At 40.1% G+C, this 14,968-nt stretch overlaps 2 protein-coding genes across 4 annotated transcripts; one reads left to right on the forward strand and one right to left on the reverse strand.

The window, feature by feature from the left end:
* Positions 1-189: 189 nt before the first annotated feature.
* metap1 (methionyl aminopeptidase 1) lies at positions 190-11,128 on the reverse strand. 3 transcript variants are annotated; one of them, XM_027023616.3, is made up of 12 exons: positions 10,972-11,128; positions 9,712-9,763; positions 9,502-9,611; positions 9,318-9,378; positions 8,467-8,490; positions 7,848-7,939; positions 7,393-7,476; positions 5,547-5,685; positions 5,038-5,169; positions 4,715-4,858; positions 2,416-2,481; positions 190-1,277 (listed from the first exon to the last, which is right to left on the reverse strand). In XM_027023616.3, the coding sequence occupies exons 1-12, from the start codon at positions 11,083-11,085 to the stop codon at positions 1,111-1,113; spliced, it is 1,185 nt and encodes a 394-aa protein (XP_026879417.2). In that variant the 5' UTR covers positions 11,086-11,128; the 3' UTR covers positions 190-1,110. The 3 variants fall into 3 exon arrangements, with proteins under 3 accessions (XP_026879417.2, XP_026879418.2, XP_081580569.1); XM_027023617.3 differs by lacking the exon at positions 8,467-8,490; XM_081724443.1 differs by lacking the exon at positions 2,416-2,481.
* Positions 11,084-14,703, forward strand: lrit3b (leucine-rich repeat, immunoglobulin-like and transmembrane domains 3b). The gene is given in 7 exon segments (XM_035531615.2): positions 11,084-11,166; positions 12,094-12,155; positions 12,158-12,544; positions 13,149-13,307; positions 13,310-13,341; positions 13,344-13,482; positions 13,899-14,703. Coding segments are annotated over 7 exon segments (1,128 nt in total). The 3' UTR covers positions 14,165-14,703.
* The last annotated feature ends 265 nt before the right edge of the window (positions 14,704-14,968 follow it).

The following is a 14,968-nucleotide window of genomic DNA, read 5'->3' on the forward strand; positions in this document are numbered from 1 at the left end:
GACACAAAGGGTCAGATAGGGAAATGACGATGTCATGCGTTTTTTCTAAAAGCATCAGATTAAGGCTCTTCTTGCTCATCTACTTTATGTTCTCTGTTGGTATTCTAGGGTTTGTATGAATCTCTGCTATATTAGACAAATCTCAACCACACAGGTTTATAAAGTTGTCTAGAAAACACACAGAGACCATTCACAAGGAAAATATGCTTTAATTCAGCTTGGATGCAGACCACTGAAATTGATCTGTGTTTCAGACAGACAGAGAGCACCAATGACCCAAACCTCCCACTGTTAAATCAACCCTGCTGAACAGCTCTGTACCTGGCAATGCATAAGTCAATGACAAATTGTACCTTTCCAACAGAGAAAGATTCAACCAATGGGAGAACCTTCTGCAACTGTTTGGTCTTTATATGGTCACAAGACCTCAACATAAATGTTTTCCTACATGTGATTACATACAAATATGTCATAAAAGAGTCTGATGCACGCTGGTAAAACTTCACAAAAGACATTGTTTTAATGTAATAATGTTGTGAGGCACTCTTAACAGGAGGCTGTGGTCAGAGATTTTTCTCAGGATAAACAATGAAAGAAAAAAGAACTACAGAAAGGTTTTGTTCTGTTTGGTATCATTTGGAATGACACTTTCACGTATGCTCACCATCCATAATCACCTGGCCATAACCAGCACACACAATGTTCTAAACTCCCACAATGCCCACTTAACCAACAAAGCACACAAACAAATCAGAAACATATGGGTATTCCAGGCTACCCACACACACCCACATTCACACCCCCCCCCACCCCCATCCCCAACACCCACACACACTCCCAAGCAGCCAGAGCAGGACGGTACTGCAAGCAGGTCAAAGGTCACTGCCTTCCAGTCTGGTCATATCCAAGCTGAGCCACATGACTGTTCAGACGACATATTCATAAATAAACAAATCGTGGCTCATCGCCCAATTAAACACTCCGTTACCATAATCACTCAGCCAGTCTCTTGCCCAACAGGGAACTGAACTGAGATTGGCTGATCAGTGACACGGGTGGAGTGGATTTGTCCTCCACTGGAGGAAGGCCATGTTGTTCTCACCGACCACTCTACATCTGAGACAGGAAGTGAGCGCGGCCATTGTCTTCAAGGCGACGTGTGAGGATGTCACAACCTGCATCGGTCACCAAGAGTGTGTGTTCAAACTGGGCAGAGCGTTTACCATCTCGAGTAACTGCTGTCCAACCATCAGGCCATGTTTCATCCTGCCAGCCACCTACACAAAAAGGTTAAAAAAAAGTTTTTAGACTAGTGACTTTAATGACTGATCAGATATGATATAGTGGAGTTTTACATTAGCGCACAGCACACACACACACACACACACACACAAACTACAACCAGGAGGGAAGGTTAAGGCTGTGTGAAGACAGACGAACCAACATGTCAACTTCTATCAAGTGCTCAGACCTATACAATTGTAAGCTCCTTTTATCTAAATACATTGCTTCTTTGGTTTTAGCCATTGCAGAAAACATTTACAGCCAGATATAAATGTATCTTTATTGGCACTTGGTTATTTAGTAAACACTGCTCTGTCCTGTGCTTTAAGCTTGATATATCCCAGGTCACCTTGTTTGCTAAAGTTTACAAAAGCTGGGCTACTATACTTGTCCATGAGTCTAAGACAGGCCCTTGTTCACTCATGTGCTCCAAGTGATCTGTGTGGCCAACCAGAGCCCATAAACTACAAACTCCACCTTGCAACTCTCAACCTTTTTCATGCTGGATTTGGATTAGGTGAACAACTATGCGTACTATATTTAAATAACACCAAATTACATTTAATCAGTCACATTATAGGTTGCATAAATCTAGCAGGCTGAATAAACAGTGTGGGCCCTGTCCCTAAATTTATTTGCTGAGTCCATAGCACATTTACACGGTCACTTTAAGATGAACATAGTCATATAAATACTAGTGTTTTCTGTAGGTTGCTTGTTTGAGTGATTCAGCTTTGCCAGCCATACCCTTTAAAAAAAAGATGTGATAACTAATTTCGAACACAAGCGATGCACACTTGCAGCAAACGTCAGATAGCTTACAGGTCTGTCCTTTTGTGGAATAAGTCCAAGTCAGCCCCATCTTGCCAAAATGAACATCTACTTTAGCATTTTGTATCATTTAGCTGAATCATTTAGCGGAGAACTTGAATGTTAACGTGTGTCAGAGACTTTGACAGCAAGCATAGCACAATCTCTAATGGTTGGGTAGAGCATGGAATAGCCTGAAATAGCCTGAAATAGCCTGTTGGTCCCCCCCACCCCCACCCCCCCACCCCCCTTACCAATCAGCATGCCCATGAGGCATGTGTTAGTTGATGGGGTTTTATTTAGGTTTGATGAGGCTCTTACCTTCACAGATCATAGGTTCAATAGTGAAGACATGACCAGGCTTCATCACCCCCACAGCTTTATTCTCTACACACAAACACAAAACAGCTCAGGACCGGCACTGGTACATGCGAAATGTTCAGACTGTGGCTGTTCCAGAACATAATGCTTAGTGGGACATGCAACCCTTATTCCTTCTACCCAAACATACTGTGCATATTATAGTATACAAAGTGACTAAAGTGTTCACTCTCCTTGGATTTTTTTGTATATATCTGGGGATTTTTTTGGCCACTTGATAACACAAAGTACACCATAACATCAAAGTGGATAATACACACTTCTTGTTTTTCTAAACTATTTACAAATAAAAACAGCAAATAACTGATTGCATAAGTACACCCTTGCTTTGACACACAAATTACACCTGCAGCAACTAATTATGCTCCAAATCATGTAATTATCTGGCTGGACTCCACCTGTGTGGAGTTTTCATATGATTTTAGAGTAAACACAACTTTGGGCTCCTCCAGTTAAAGCATTTCTGAGGACGCACTATATCATACAAACCAAGAGCATTCCAAAGAGATCCAAGACATGATTCTTGAAAAACACCAGAGTCAGGGCAAAGATATAAGAAGAAACTCCCAGGCAATAAATAAAGCAATTTAAAAATATGCACCAACTATGAATCTGTCAAGAAATGGCTGTCCTCCAAAACCTTACTGTCCAGGCACGAAAAGTGAGCTCTAAAAGTACATTACAAATATGGGACATTACAGTAAAAGGAGAAAAAGTCACATCAGTTTACATTACAGAGAAGACGTCACATGAGGCTGGAGTTTGCTTTAGAGAGCTGCATGGGTATGACTGTATAAATTATTTACTTTTTGCATTTGGGTTGGTTTTATTACCATTAGAGGTATAATAGCATGTTCACTCATATGGCATAGAAACACATACAAATGTATTTCACAGAATTGCAAAAATGTAAACATTTGTTCATAGACTTTGTCTCAACTTGCCAGTCTCAGTCTTTATTAAGAGCTGTATTAGAATTTTCCCACCTTTTCAGCAAAACGTATGAATATTTAGCTGCAGCCATGCATCAGAAGCATGTATGCAATGTGTGCAGCTAACACTAAAAACACATTCAACTGATGACAGAATGCAGTACAAGTCTGCTGTAGTCAAGCTAACATTCTGCAAACTAAAATGTAATGCATGTCCATCAACTTTCTAGATATCACTTTTGGCATTATTTTTTACAAATTGTAATCAGTCGATTTTCTGATGAATAAGTGACAATGTTCATCTTAAGAATCAACTTTCTGTCTAGTAAAAGATGACATGGGATAAAATAATTGACACACCTTTTGGCCAATCATAACCATTTTTATGCACTACTTCATCAATCATATGAAGAAAAATCTCAGAAGCTGAGAATTACCATGGTGGTAACCATTACTATGGTGGTAACGAGACATTTTAGTTCCATTCCCATTGAAATCCCACAAAGCTTATGCCCATTTCCATTGTCACTTTAGGAATATCTTTAATTATGTCCCCATACTCATGGACTATTGTGGCAATTATTGTGGCAAAAGAGAAGGACTCTATGATCTGATGAGTTCTGATTCTATGTTCAGCAGAAACCCAACAGGTCACAAGCCACTGACAACCAGTACCACCATCCTGTGCTGCTGCAGAGACAAGTAAACCCATGAAGACAGAAAGAAAAGGGACTGAGCAATGTAGAGAAAAATCATGGAGGAAAACCTGCTGTAGTATTCATTAGCACAGTCAAGCAGAAGACAAGACATTGTCCAAGAGGAAAATGAACCTGAACCATACAGCAAAAGCTTCACTGCCATGACTCAGATCTAAAAAGGGATAACATTCCGCCCAGGCCCAGTCAAAGCCCACGTCCAGATCCTAGAGTCTGGGGAATGACTTAAAAATTGTTAATAAATGGATCCTATCCAACCTGACAGAGCCTAAGAATTTGCAAAGTAAAAGGAACAAACATTCCAGACATATAATGCTTACTGTGACTTATCATATATGAAATGAACAGTTGTGAATGCTGCCTATGGTGATAGTAAATATCAACTCTAGGAGTACTTATGCAATCAGTTTTTAACATTTGCAATTCATTTACTAATTTCACTAATTTTAAAGACATCCCCCCCAGTACCGATGAGTCAAAAAAAAAAAAAAAAAAAAAAAAAAAAAAGAATTGGACAAATGGAACATTTTAAATGATAAAAGTGAACATGATCCTTTATGCTGCAGCATATGTGCAGGGGTGCGTGCTTACTTGCGTAGTGTGGTACATTGGGTGCGGTGTGAAAGAGTTTGTGGATGCCGTGGCCACAGTAACTCCGCACCACAGAAAACCCGTTAGCCTGTGCATGTTTCTGGATGATGTTCCCCAGCTCCCGATAGCGGACACCTGGCTTCACTGCACAGATGCCATAATGGAAACACATGCGGTATCAGACACTGCAATGTAGCACAGCTCTGACCTCTAGAGGTCAGGGCAGGGGCACACTTTACCCAGATAAAAAGGCAGAGAGATCACGCTGTTGTTCTGAAAGGCCGAAGTGAAATGTGTGGCATGTGAGCAGACACCATGCTCACCAGCATCAATAGCTTGCATGAGACATTCGTATGTAGTCTGCACCAGCCGCTTGGCCCCCTCATCCACCTCGCCCACAAAAAACGTCTCATTTAAATCTCCATGGTAGCCATTGTGGTAAACAGTAATGTCCACTGGAATAAGAGAACTTTGGTTAGAAGACAAAAGACAAAACAAAAACAGAGGTCTTAATTCCAGATCAGACATTTCCATTCTTAAACTCAGTGTGTTGGCGCAGGAAAAGCTATACAGAGCTTTAAGTGCTATGAGATAGTGTGATTGGTGACCATTTTACCTTAATTCTATTACACTATGGACCCATTTTGGGTATTCATACTGCAGTATAAGTACATTCACACAAAGGGGAAATAGAACAAGCTTGCCCTAGTCAATAGTTATGCCCATGTGAGTGAGTGATTGTAGAAAATGTCTATGCCTTTATAAGAAATGCAGAGTGGCATCTGCTTTAAGACATTTCAGGTGGTTGTGGAAATATTTTGTGTGTTGGTACCATTGAGGATGTCCCCCTCCTGTAGGGGACGACGGTCAGGTATGCCGTGGCAGATGACCTCGTTGACCGAAGTGCAGCAGGACTTGGGAAAGTTGTAGTAGTTGAGAGGTGATGGGTAGCAGTTCCGAGCTGTGCATGCCTTAATCAAAGGAATACACTTTACAGAACTCCTTGTGTAAAAGGAACTGAACATAGCACCCTGTTTAATTTCTGAACTAACAGAAGAATGAATAATTATCCAAGATCTGCTTAAAGGAGATTTTTGTGTTTCAAGTGAAAGTGGTTATTTTAAAGTAGCAAACACAATCAGTTCCTTTGAAGACACAAACGAAAAACATTGTCATTGTCATTAAGGTCCTTACAGGCTTTTCCCTCTTCCAACATCAGCTCACGTGAGTGAGTGGTTTTGGAGAAGTGCCATTTCGTTTTTTTTTTTTCTTCTCATGTCTTGTGCCTAAGCGTCTGTACATACATTTTCTAGTTGTCTAGACCAAGGGCAAAAAGCTTCATTGTTACTTAGCAACCAGACAAGGCCTACTAGCTGCAAGCCTGTAGTCAGAGACATGGGTGTTTAAATATACTGAGCCTAGGACATGTAAACATCCTTTAACAGATCCTTTTAATGAGCAGTGGAAGTAGTTCACACAAGCTAAACTCTTGCAAGATTTTGTAAAAATGCAAACATTTGTTGGCATAACGTATGATCTTTATGTGACAGGACTGGTGAGTGGAGGAAGGGGGAAAAAGAAGCACCCAGAAAAGGTTCTTTCCGGCAAATTTCAACATGATGTTCAAATATGGCCATGAAGAAAGCACACTTGAGCAAAAGTAGAAATACTTTTATCACTTTCTCACCAACAAGGTGCCTGTGCTTGAGCTCAAGCTGGTGCCACTGCCCATGCAAAACCTTGCAAAAACAGGCCCACAATTCCACTAGTTTGAGAGCTGAATGAGTCCGTATTTGATGTAGATTCCCTAACGCAGAAAAAGAAGTTGATAGGCAGCATGAAGAAAACATGGGTAACATTCTTTGTTTGCAAATATAATTTCTTGTTTTAGTGGTGTATCTGTTTATGAAGAATGAACTCTCAGCATTTCTAATGGTGCAGAGGGATCTTCATAAACAAAAATTACATGTAAGACCGCTCATGCTTTGTTTGTTATGAATGTGTACAGTTATTAAGCTGTAACATACCTATATTAGCTGAAAAAATGAAATAAGGCAAAATATTTCAGAATTTTCTAGCACTACAACCATGTTGGTGGAAAAGTGCTAATATGTTTCAGTGAAACTGTTACTTGAATAAAAGTAAGAAAAGCTTCTCATTGAAGCACTCAAAAGTACTCAAGCACCAAAAATAAAAGCACATTTCATGATAGTGAATGTGGATATTTGGTATCTTATAAAATTATTTTTAAAAAGTCATAAAATGTGATGATTTATTTTTATTAATTTCAGAAGCCCACGGATTTTGTGAATTTGAACATGATGTTCAAATATGGCCTTGAAGAAAGCACACTATCAGTTTATAGTGGAGAGAGTAAACAGAAACAGGATAACTAAGAAGCAGGGTAGGAAAGCCACTTTCAAAAGCCAACAGACGTTTCTGTTTGCGTTCCTGAACGAAGTGCTCACAGAGTTCTGCAATGTGTCCAGATTTCTTTGCCATTTTCAAATAGCTATAATAATACAATCTACAGTGGTGAGTCTCCAACCATTTACAAATTAGTAACTACTGAGGATTTGTTGGAAAGTGTCTGGGCCAACATATATAATAATGAAATATACTTAAGTACAAATTTGAGAAATAGGGAAGAAGTACAAATGGAGAAAGAAGGAATTTACCAGATGTACAGCATGATCAATCTCCTCTGTTGTCACTCCAGGTTTCACCATGATTGCAGCAATGTCAAGCACCTCCCGAGCCAGCTACAAATGAACCATCCATTGGGCAGAGTGAAAATCTGATCTAGTCAATTATTATGATGTACTGCTTCAGCCTGCTTTGTTTTCTAACACACACACAACAAGTTATAGGTCTAAAACAGCCTAATATGTGTATAACTGAACCAGGACTTAATTCACATAATTCTTTTTCTTTCAACAAGTGTTAAAAGCACAATAAACTTTTTAAAGAAATAACAGAAATAACAATAGTATGGCTACATTTATCAGGAAACTAAAAATTCTTCAGTTATTGCCACTGTGATTAATAATCTGCAGGTCATGCATGCTCACTTAGTAACACTAATGATTGATTTACCTAACCAAACCTAAAACAATTTAAAGACCAGATTTACCTTGCAGACGACTCTCATGCCCTCAATCTCTTCAAGATTGAGGATCTTAATCTGAGACGTTCCTTTGAGAGTCTGCTCTGTCTCAGACATCCCTGGTAAAAACACAACAGTGAGGGAATATTCAGTACACATAAGCGTTCTCCTTCCATATGCACATACACAAACTCACACACCTCTATGAACCTGCTATACTGGCGCTGACCATATCAAGACTCTCACTGTCAACATCATGGCTTTCACATCAGCTACTCTTAAGCATCCACTGCTGGCATTTGCACCTCATTTGATCCTTGGGGATCTCACTTAAAACAACTTCACAATGACAAAACCACTGACAACTCCAGCATCGTTACAGTACCAGCCATGCAAAAACATACAAAAGAGCCATGCTTTCTTACTCACATTCTATTCCTTCTCTCTCTCTCTCTCTCTCTCTCTCTCTCTCTCTCTCTCACACTCTCTCTCTCTCTCTCTCTCTCTCTCTCTCTCTCACACTCTCTCTCTCTCTCTCTCTCTCTCTCTCACACTCTCACACACACAGAAAATGCCCACTCCTCTTGGACAGACTTGTAGAAGACGACACCAGCCTGACACACACATGGGACGACGGGCCTCATACCTGCCAACAACCCAACCTCTGCTGCTGCAGTGAGCAAGAGAAGAGCTTCAGATACATACTGCAGTAGCGCACACAAACACACAAGTACAAATATCACACAAACATCAAAGCAATCTCACTCACCTGACACACAGAGCACACGGTACCGCTGGCATTCACATAAGATACACTGAAGAAGTATGCATGGCACATACATTGTAGCTATCAGGCCCACCCACACCTACATCCACACCTACATCCACACCCACAAAGTCACACACAGACTTCTTACTTCTACAGGAAACAACTACTCTGAATCTACAATTCATCATTAATAAGCATAAGGATCACTGAACAGGACACAGAATAAGCGCTGGATGCTAAAATCCCACTTCATCGTAACTTACAGGCCAATTCGCTATCTTCAGTTTAGGAGGAAATAAGACATTACTCAATGAAATGACATATGTGTTAAGGATTCTTATTATATATTTAACTTACAAGAATCAACTTTTTCATAAAAATAAAAATACAGAGCTTCCTTACACACAAACTGTATAATGAAGTATCACATCTCTTGGAATGCTAATCATGTTATTGAATAAATAAAGCCCTACAAATGATTTTTTTAAATTTTTTATAAAGTCATGTTAATATCAATAGATGAAGTTTTCTGCTTGTAGTGCTGATGTAATACTTCGGTAGTAGGATACACCACAAAAAAAGTAACTTTTATTTATTTATTTTTACTAACTATTAAGGTGAAGGATAAAATAAGTCAAAACAAGGGGCAGACCTGGGAACTAGTGGAGTGTAGGCTGTCCTCTGAGAACCAGCCTCTATTCGACTGTGTTAAATTACTTCAATCTTACCGAGAGGATGATCAGCATAATCAGGTCTCTGAATGTTCCCCGGAACAAGCCGCATGGGAGTCTACAGAGGCAATCACACAAGAGTTCAGGGCATCATTTTGTCTAATCCATCCTCTTAGTCTTTAAATTGATGTCTAATTTATCCTCTTAGTCATCAAATGGATGTTGTTTCATTTGTATATACCAGTGGGTAATGAGGTCGCAGTTTGCCAGTATAACGGTAGCCAGGCCAGGGATCTGTGTTGACTTCCCTTTCAACACAGTTCCTTCCCTCATCCTTTGTTTTATCTTCCTCTGTTCAAGATGGTTCAAATACCCAACAAAGAGGTAAGACAAACAGTTAACCTACAGCAAATAAAACATACAAGAGGCTCAAATGAAGAATCTCACATACTTGCTTTCTTGTGGAGCAGTTTATGGGTACTCCAGCTGCCTTTGAAACATTCCTTAAAAACAAACATAAGTCTCTGTCAAATAGGAAATGTTATATTTTAAGCATAAAAAGAATGCTCAACTCTCATGCTGTTATACCCAATTTTTTTTCAAATGTAGAGTAACTGATTTAAGAAGCCAAATCGAGAGCCTTTGATAGATTACATACACTTACATCTGTGAAAAGGCCGAAATTGGCGCATTCAGATGTCTCTCCTAACAATCTGGGAGTATGGCTGATGAAGTCTTTCTAAATGCACTAGAGAACACGCTATTTATTAACCGCAAAAACGTTGCATTGCGTTAGATATTGATGACAATGAATATTAACTAGTGCTGTTAGTGATCATCGTGCACATCTTCTGGACCGCGAAAGACAGACACGGACTGTGGGTTCAGTCATAGTTTACCAGTTAATACCTAATTGGTAGATTTGTAACAAGTGGTGGATAAGAAACACACGGATAGTAATAAGACTACCTGACAGCAAGAGCTCGAACAAGCAACTCAACCAGAATTCTGGCACGTTCTTTCTGGGAATTTCATGCCACCTTTTTTACTCTGCCAAACTGGAGTGAAGTACTCTGTAGCACATACTCTGAATTTGAAGCAAAGGAGACATCGAGCCACGAGTTATGCCTCGCCAGCACAGCCCTGCCCTTGAATTCATTCCCCAAAATAGCTATCGCTAGGTAGCTAGCGATCTGCTGAACTGGCTAACCGACCACCCGTATGGTAGCTAACGTTAGCCAACAGTTACATGAATTTTTCTTGGACACTTGGCTAATCGGTGACTGATCGCCCAGCATGTAATTAACGCTAGTTAGCTACCCTGTCATCTTGAGGCTAAGCCAAAAGGTAGCTAACTGCTAGCTAGCTATCATGTTCTGCCAATGCTTAACAGGGTTTTCAAACAATCAGATCGGCGAGGCTAAACTATAATAAGCTAGCTGGATAGTTATGTCAGAGCGTATGCTCATTTCTGATTAGCACATTATGTAGAATCTCTCTATCGAAAGCTTAAAAACCGCTTTAAAACGTCAGACCAACAAGATTAGACTGGCCCGAATAGTTAATGTTAGGTGCCTCGTTGAGCTAGGCTAGCTAGCTAGCTAACTGGCTGGGTAGGACTAGGCTTCCCGGTTTCAGTTTAGCAGGCCAGTAAGGACAGGTAACGTGCTATTTTATGTACATTGCCGATAAAGCTTCTTTAGAATGCTACCTGAGAGCAGAAATATGAGCCTTGAATCCCGAGTTTAATACAGGTAGGACACTGTAGTTTGGCTTCTTTACTGCAACCCTCCGTCTCACATTCCCGTGTTACCAGCGTCGCCATGCTTTCAGGAGAGGGGCGGCGAAGGCTTGTAGTTACAGCGGTGAGGACCTTGAGAGGGAGGGACTCCGGGGACTTCATCGTGTATGGCTGCTTCCTAAATGTTCAACATTTCCTTCTCAATTAGCTACTTACAGTTTGTTTACATTTTTGTCAGGAATCCGTATCTGTTAAAAACAGATGTATTTGCTTTAATGCATATCATGTCAATATTCTTTCATATTCTTATTTTTGATATATTTCAGTTAATTATACAGCAAATCATAACCCATTACATTTGCATACAAATGTACAATATGATCCATTGAAATGAATATCTGCCTAGAAACTTCAAGCATTGAGTTTATCATTTTTGCGGGAGATAAAACTTGATTTTAGCATTGCTTTTTCCCTGCTTCCTCGGAGCATGTGTGACTCTGCTGATCTGCTCTTGGTCAGATTACTGCCAGATAATCTCTGCAGTTGTTCTTGCAATCTGTGGCAGTGTTTGGGAAATGCCTCACTCACTCAGGAGCCCCAGTATACCCAATGCATCACTATGCAGATGATCCATTGTGTTAATCTCTTTCTGTATTTCTGGTTGTCGTCCATGCACAGAATGCCACATGTTGGTTCACATGTGACTTCCAAAAGCACCACAGTGTAAAGGATCATTTGTGTCACACCTTTTTTACTTTAATCTGCCCTCTTCTCCTCATTGCTCCCATCAACACTCTTCTCTTTTTGTCTTCTCGCTGGCTGTATAACTGTTTTATTCATGCTAATTGTAACTATATGCTCTGTTAGTTCACATGAGAACTTTTTTTTGTGTGTGTGATTAACATTTGAGGACTTGTGGACATGAATTGAGAGAGTGTTTTTGACTTTTTGTTTGTATAATACTGCAGCCAGCGGTGGTCGGCTAAAATTACAGTAGGTTAAGAGCATTGTGCTAAAGCACCTACAGCACCGATGCCTAACTGCCATGGTAACCATCATTCCGTTTTAGTGTGTCACTCTTGTCTTCCTCAGGAGTGTGTTGTGTAGGCATCCCTCTCTGACAGCCATCCCAGCCAATGTACCAACTGACACAGCGTCCACCTGGAGCTCACCTCTATTTCACAGGTATTTAGAGGAGCCTTTTCAAGCCTGCCAGACCTGGTAAATCTATGTATTAAGTATAACTCCATCAGCAGTCTCCAGCCACAGAGTTTCACCAGTCTTACTTCCTTTCATGAGTTGTGATTGTATGGGAACCTTCTGTCCACCTTCCCTTGGGAAGCATTGAGGGACATGCCCCGCCTTCATACTTCAGAACAACACAACAACTGCCTGTCATGAGTCCCTCCACAAGCTGCACATTACCTTGGCAACACCACCTACCTGGACCTGTCAAGTAACAGGCTGAGTAAACTGCCAAATAAGATGACTGCACTCCAGCCCCTCAATACCCAAAGTGAAACACAGCATTCAGTGGTTCTAAGTAAGGCATACTCACCCAACCAACAGTTAGTCAAGATATCTTACTAGTAACCTATAAGATACAAATATCATCAAAAGCAGGAGCCCTAGAACAATGTTTTACACGTTGATCAAATATTATTGATTTTATGATTATATTACAGACAGAGTGGTATTTGCTGTTCAAGGTAGCTGAAGTGAGTGAGAGAGCTGTGATATCACTGTGTTGCTGCTGCTTACACATAAGGAAGCACAGGCACAAACACACACTGAATCAGATGTCATCGCAATAAGTGAAATCAGTCAATAGTCATTACTGTTTTATTACTATACTAATTGTAATTGTTCTGACCTAATTGAATTAAAACTTATACACATGCTATCCATGTGGGATATGAGTCTGCAGTTCGGGTCATTATGACATGATACGTCATACCCCTTAGTAAATGTGATGATCCAATTCATTCATTTACTTATTCATTTATTCATTCTTGACTTTAGATTAGTTAAAAGGCCTTTTATTTTTAATAATTTAGTAATGGTACTGGTTTTTCCAACACTAGTCAAAGCTTTATTACTCCTGTAATTTTTTAACATTTATATTAATGGCATTTGCACTGTATTAGAGGACTCTGTCTTCTCTTTGTCAAGCTTGCAGGATAACCCCTGGCTCAGTCTCTGCAGACTGTCTTGCTTGCTAAACATAAGGAAGGCCCTGGATCCCTCTCTTGTTCTGCTGGATCAGTTCCTGACATGTACTGGGCCTCCCAGCTTGGCTGGAGTTCCATCCAGAGCATGGAGCTGCCACCCTGCCGTCAGCCTGACCTCTGGTGCTGACCTCTGCCACAAAGGCTTTGGCCATATGGGGGAGCAATGTTTTGCTGTGCTGCGATGCTGTTGGATATCTTACTCCCTCTCTCATCTGGATCAAATCAGATACACCCAACCTCTATAGCACAGGTGTCTACACACACAAACACACAAACATTGAGTGTTTATCCCAAAGGAACAGTATATTTTGCATTCTTAGCTTGTTGCAGGCAGACTGAAGGTATAGACATGGAGAAACTATCAAGAAAACTAAGTAGCTGTAAACAGTCACCACTTAACAACATGACATTAAGTATAGTGAAAATAGGATAATACAATATATGATTATAATCATTCTAGACACAATAGTGAACTTCAACATCGTTGTTAATGGCACACCACAACACTTTTTCCTACAAAAGTTGCAAGCACTGCCCATCAGCGGGCGACATGTGACCTTAAAATAGTATTTCTGTCAAGTAAAGAGCACAGAAGCATGCACAAAGGTTTATGGGTCCGTTCTCAGTCTTCTCACTACTTCCTATCTGTGGCTCTTGTGTGTGTAGTTCTTCAGGAATCTCCTCATACAGAACTGTGCTGGTCTGGGATCAGTCTAAATGGGATCTCATATAAGGATGATTGGAAATATTGCTGCAGGGCTCAGAACTCAGCAGGGACCTCAGAAGCCATCATCAGTCTGAATGTGGTTGGAGTTATCAGTAGAAAATCTAATTCCAAAAAACCTGCTACACCAACAAAGCTGAGCCACTCTGAGTGCAAGAGCAGTCAACTACTCAAAATGGCCCTTGCTAGAAGCCTCACCCTAAGATAATCCTCTCCATCCCCAATTTATGGACAAGATGAAAAGAGTCAGAACCGACAGACAAAGCTGATTATTCAGACAAGAGCCCCCAAATAGCTAGCCAAATCAACCAAACCATTAAAAATTGTAAAGAAACATTTGGCCACCTTTGGTTATTTCTCTCAAAATAAATCTCATTTGAGATTGTTACTGGTCTTATTGACAATGTGTATTTGCCTACTTCTTTTATTGATATACACAGTGCAGCCTACTCTGTGACCTCTAGAGGGCATGTGTTGGCTATGATTATGTTTATTAAATGGGAAACATTACACTGATTCTTTGTATAAAAATTGCACAATTTAATATGTCAATACACCAAGTATTTAATTATATTTAATAATTGATTACAGTGTTTATATTTAAAACTTACATGATGTCAAACTGGGAGGCATACCAAGGTATGAGTTTACCTAATCAAAGGTGCATTGTCATGATTTAGTCTTTGCACAGAGTGTACAAATTAATTTTTTAACATCTCCTCTCCCAAGAGGAGATCAGGGCTAAAAGCACAGATAGCTCTGGTCTGGCTCCTCTGTCTGGGTTTAAAGGCTCACACTCCACCCTTATTTAGGGTGAATTAAAGAAGTAGAATCACTATAGGTGCTTATAGGAGAATAAAGAGTGAGCCACTTAACTTATGGCTTCTGAGTTTTCTGTTCTCTCTGTCTGACCATCAGAATTTAGAAAGAAAATGTGAGAAAAACAAACTTTTTTTAATCAGTTTTTTTTTTAAAGACAAGGATTGTACACATTAATCAACCCATGGGTGAA

Source organism: Electrophorus electricus, chromosome 12, assembly GCF_041902795.1.
Source record: "Electrophorus electricus isolate QZ-2024a chromosome 12, ASM4190279v1, whole genome shotgun sequence".
Taxonomy (NCBI): domain Eukaryota; kingdom Metazoa; phylum Chordata; class Actinopteri; order Gymnotiformes; family Gymnotidae; genus Electrophorus; species Electrophorus electricus.

What these genes read in the sequence shown, in the direction of transcription:
- metap1 (XM_027023616.3), bottom strand. Translation starts at nt 11,085, where the DNA reads ATGGCGACGCTGGTAACACGGGAATGTGAGACGGAGGGTTGCAGTAAA. An exon ending in ACTGCTCCACAAGAAAGCAA is followed by an intron (nt 9,612 to 9,711) that starts GTATGTGAGATT and finishes CATCTTGAACAG; the next exon opens with AGGAAGATAAAACAAAGGAT. An exon ending in AGAGGTTGGGTTGTTGGCAG is followed by an intron (nt 7,940 to 8,466) that starts GTATGAGGCCCG and finishes TGTTTTTACCAG; the next exon opens with GGATGTCTGAGACAGAGCAG.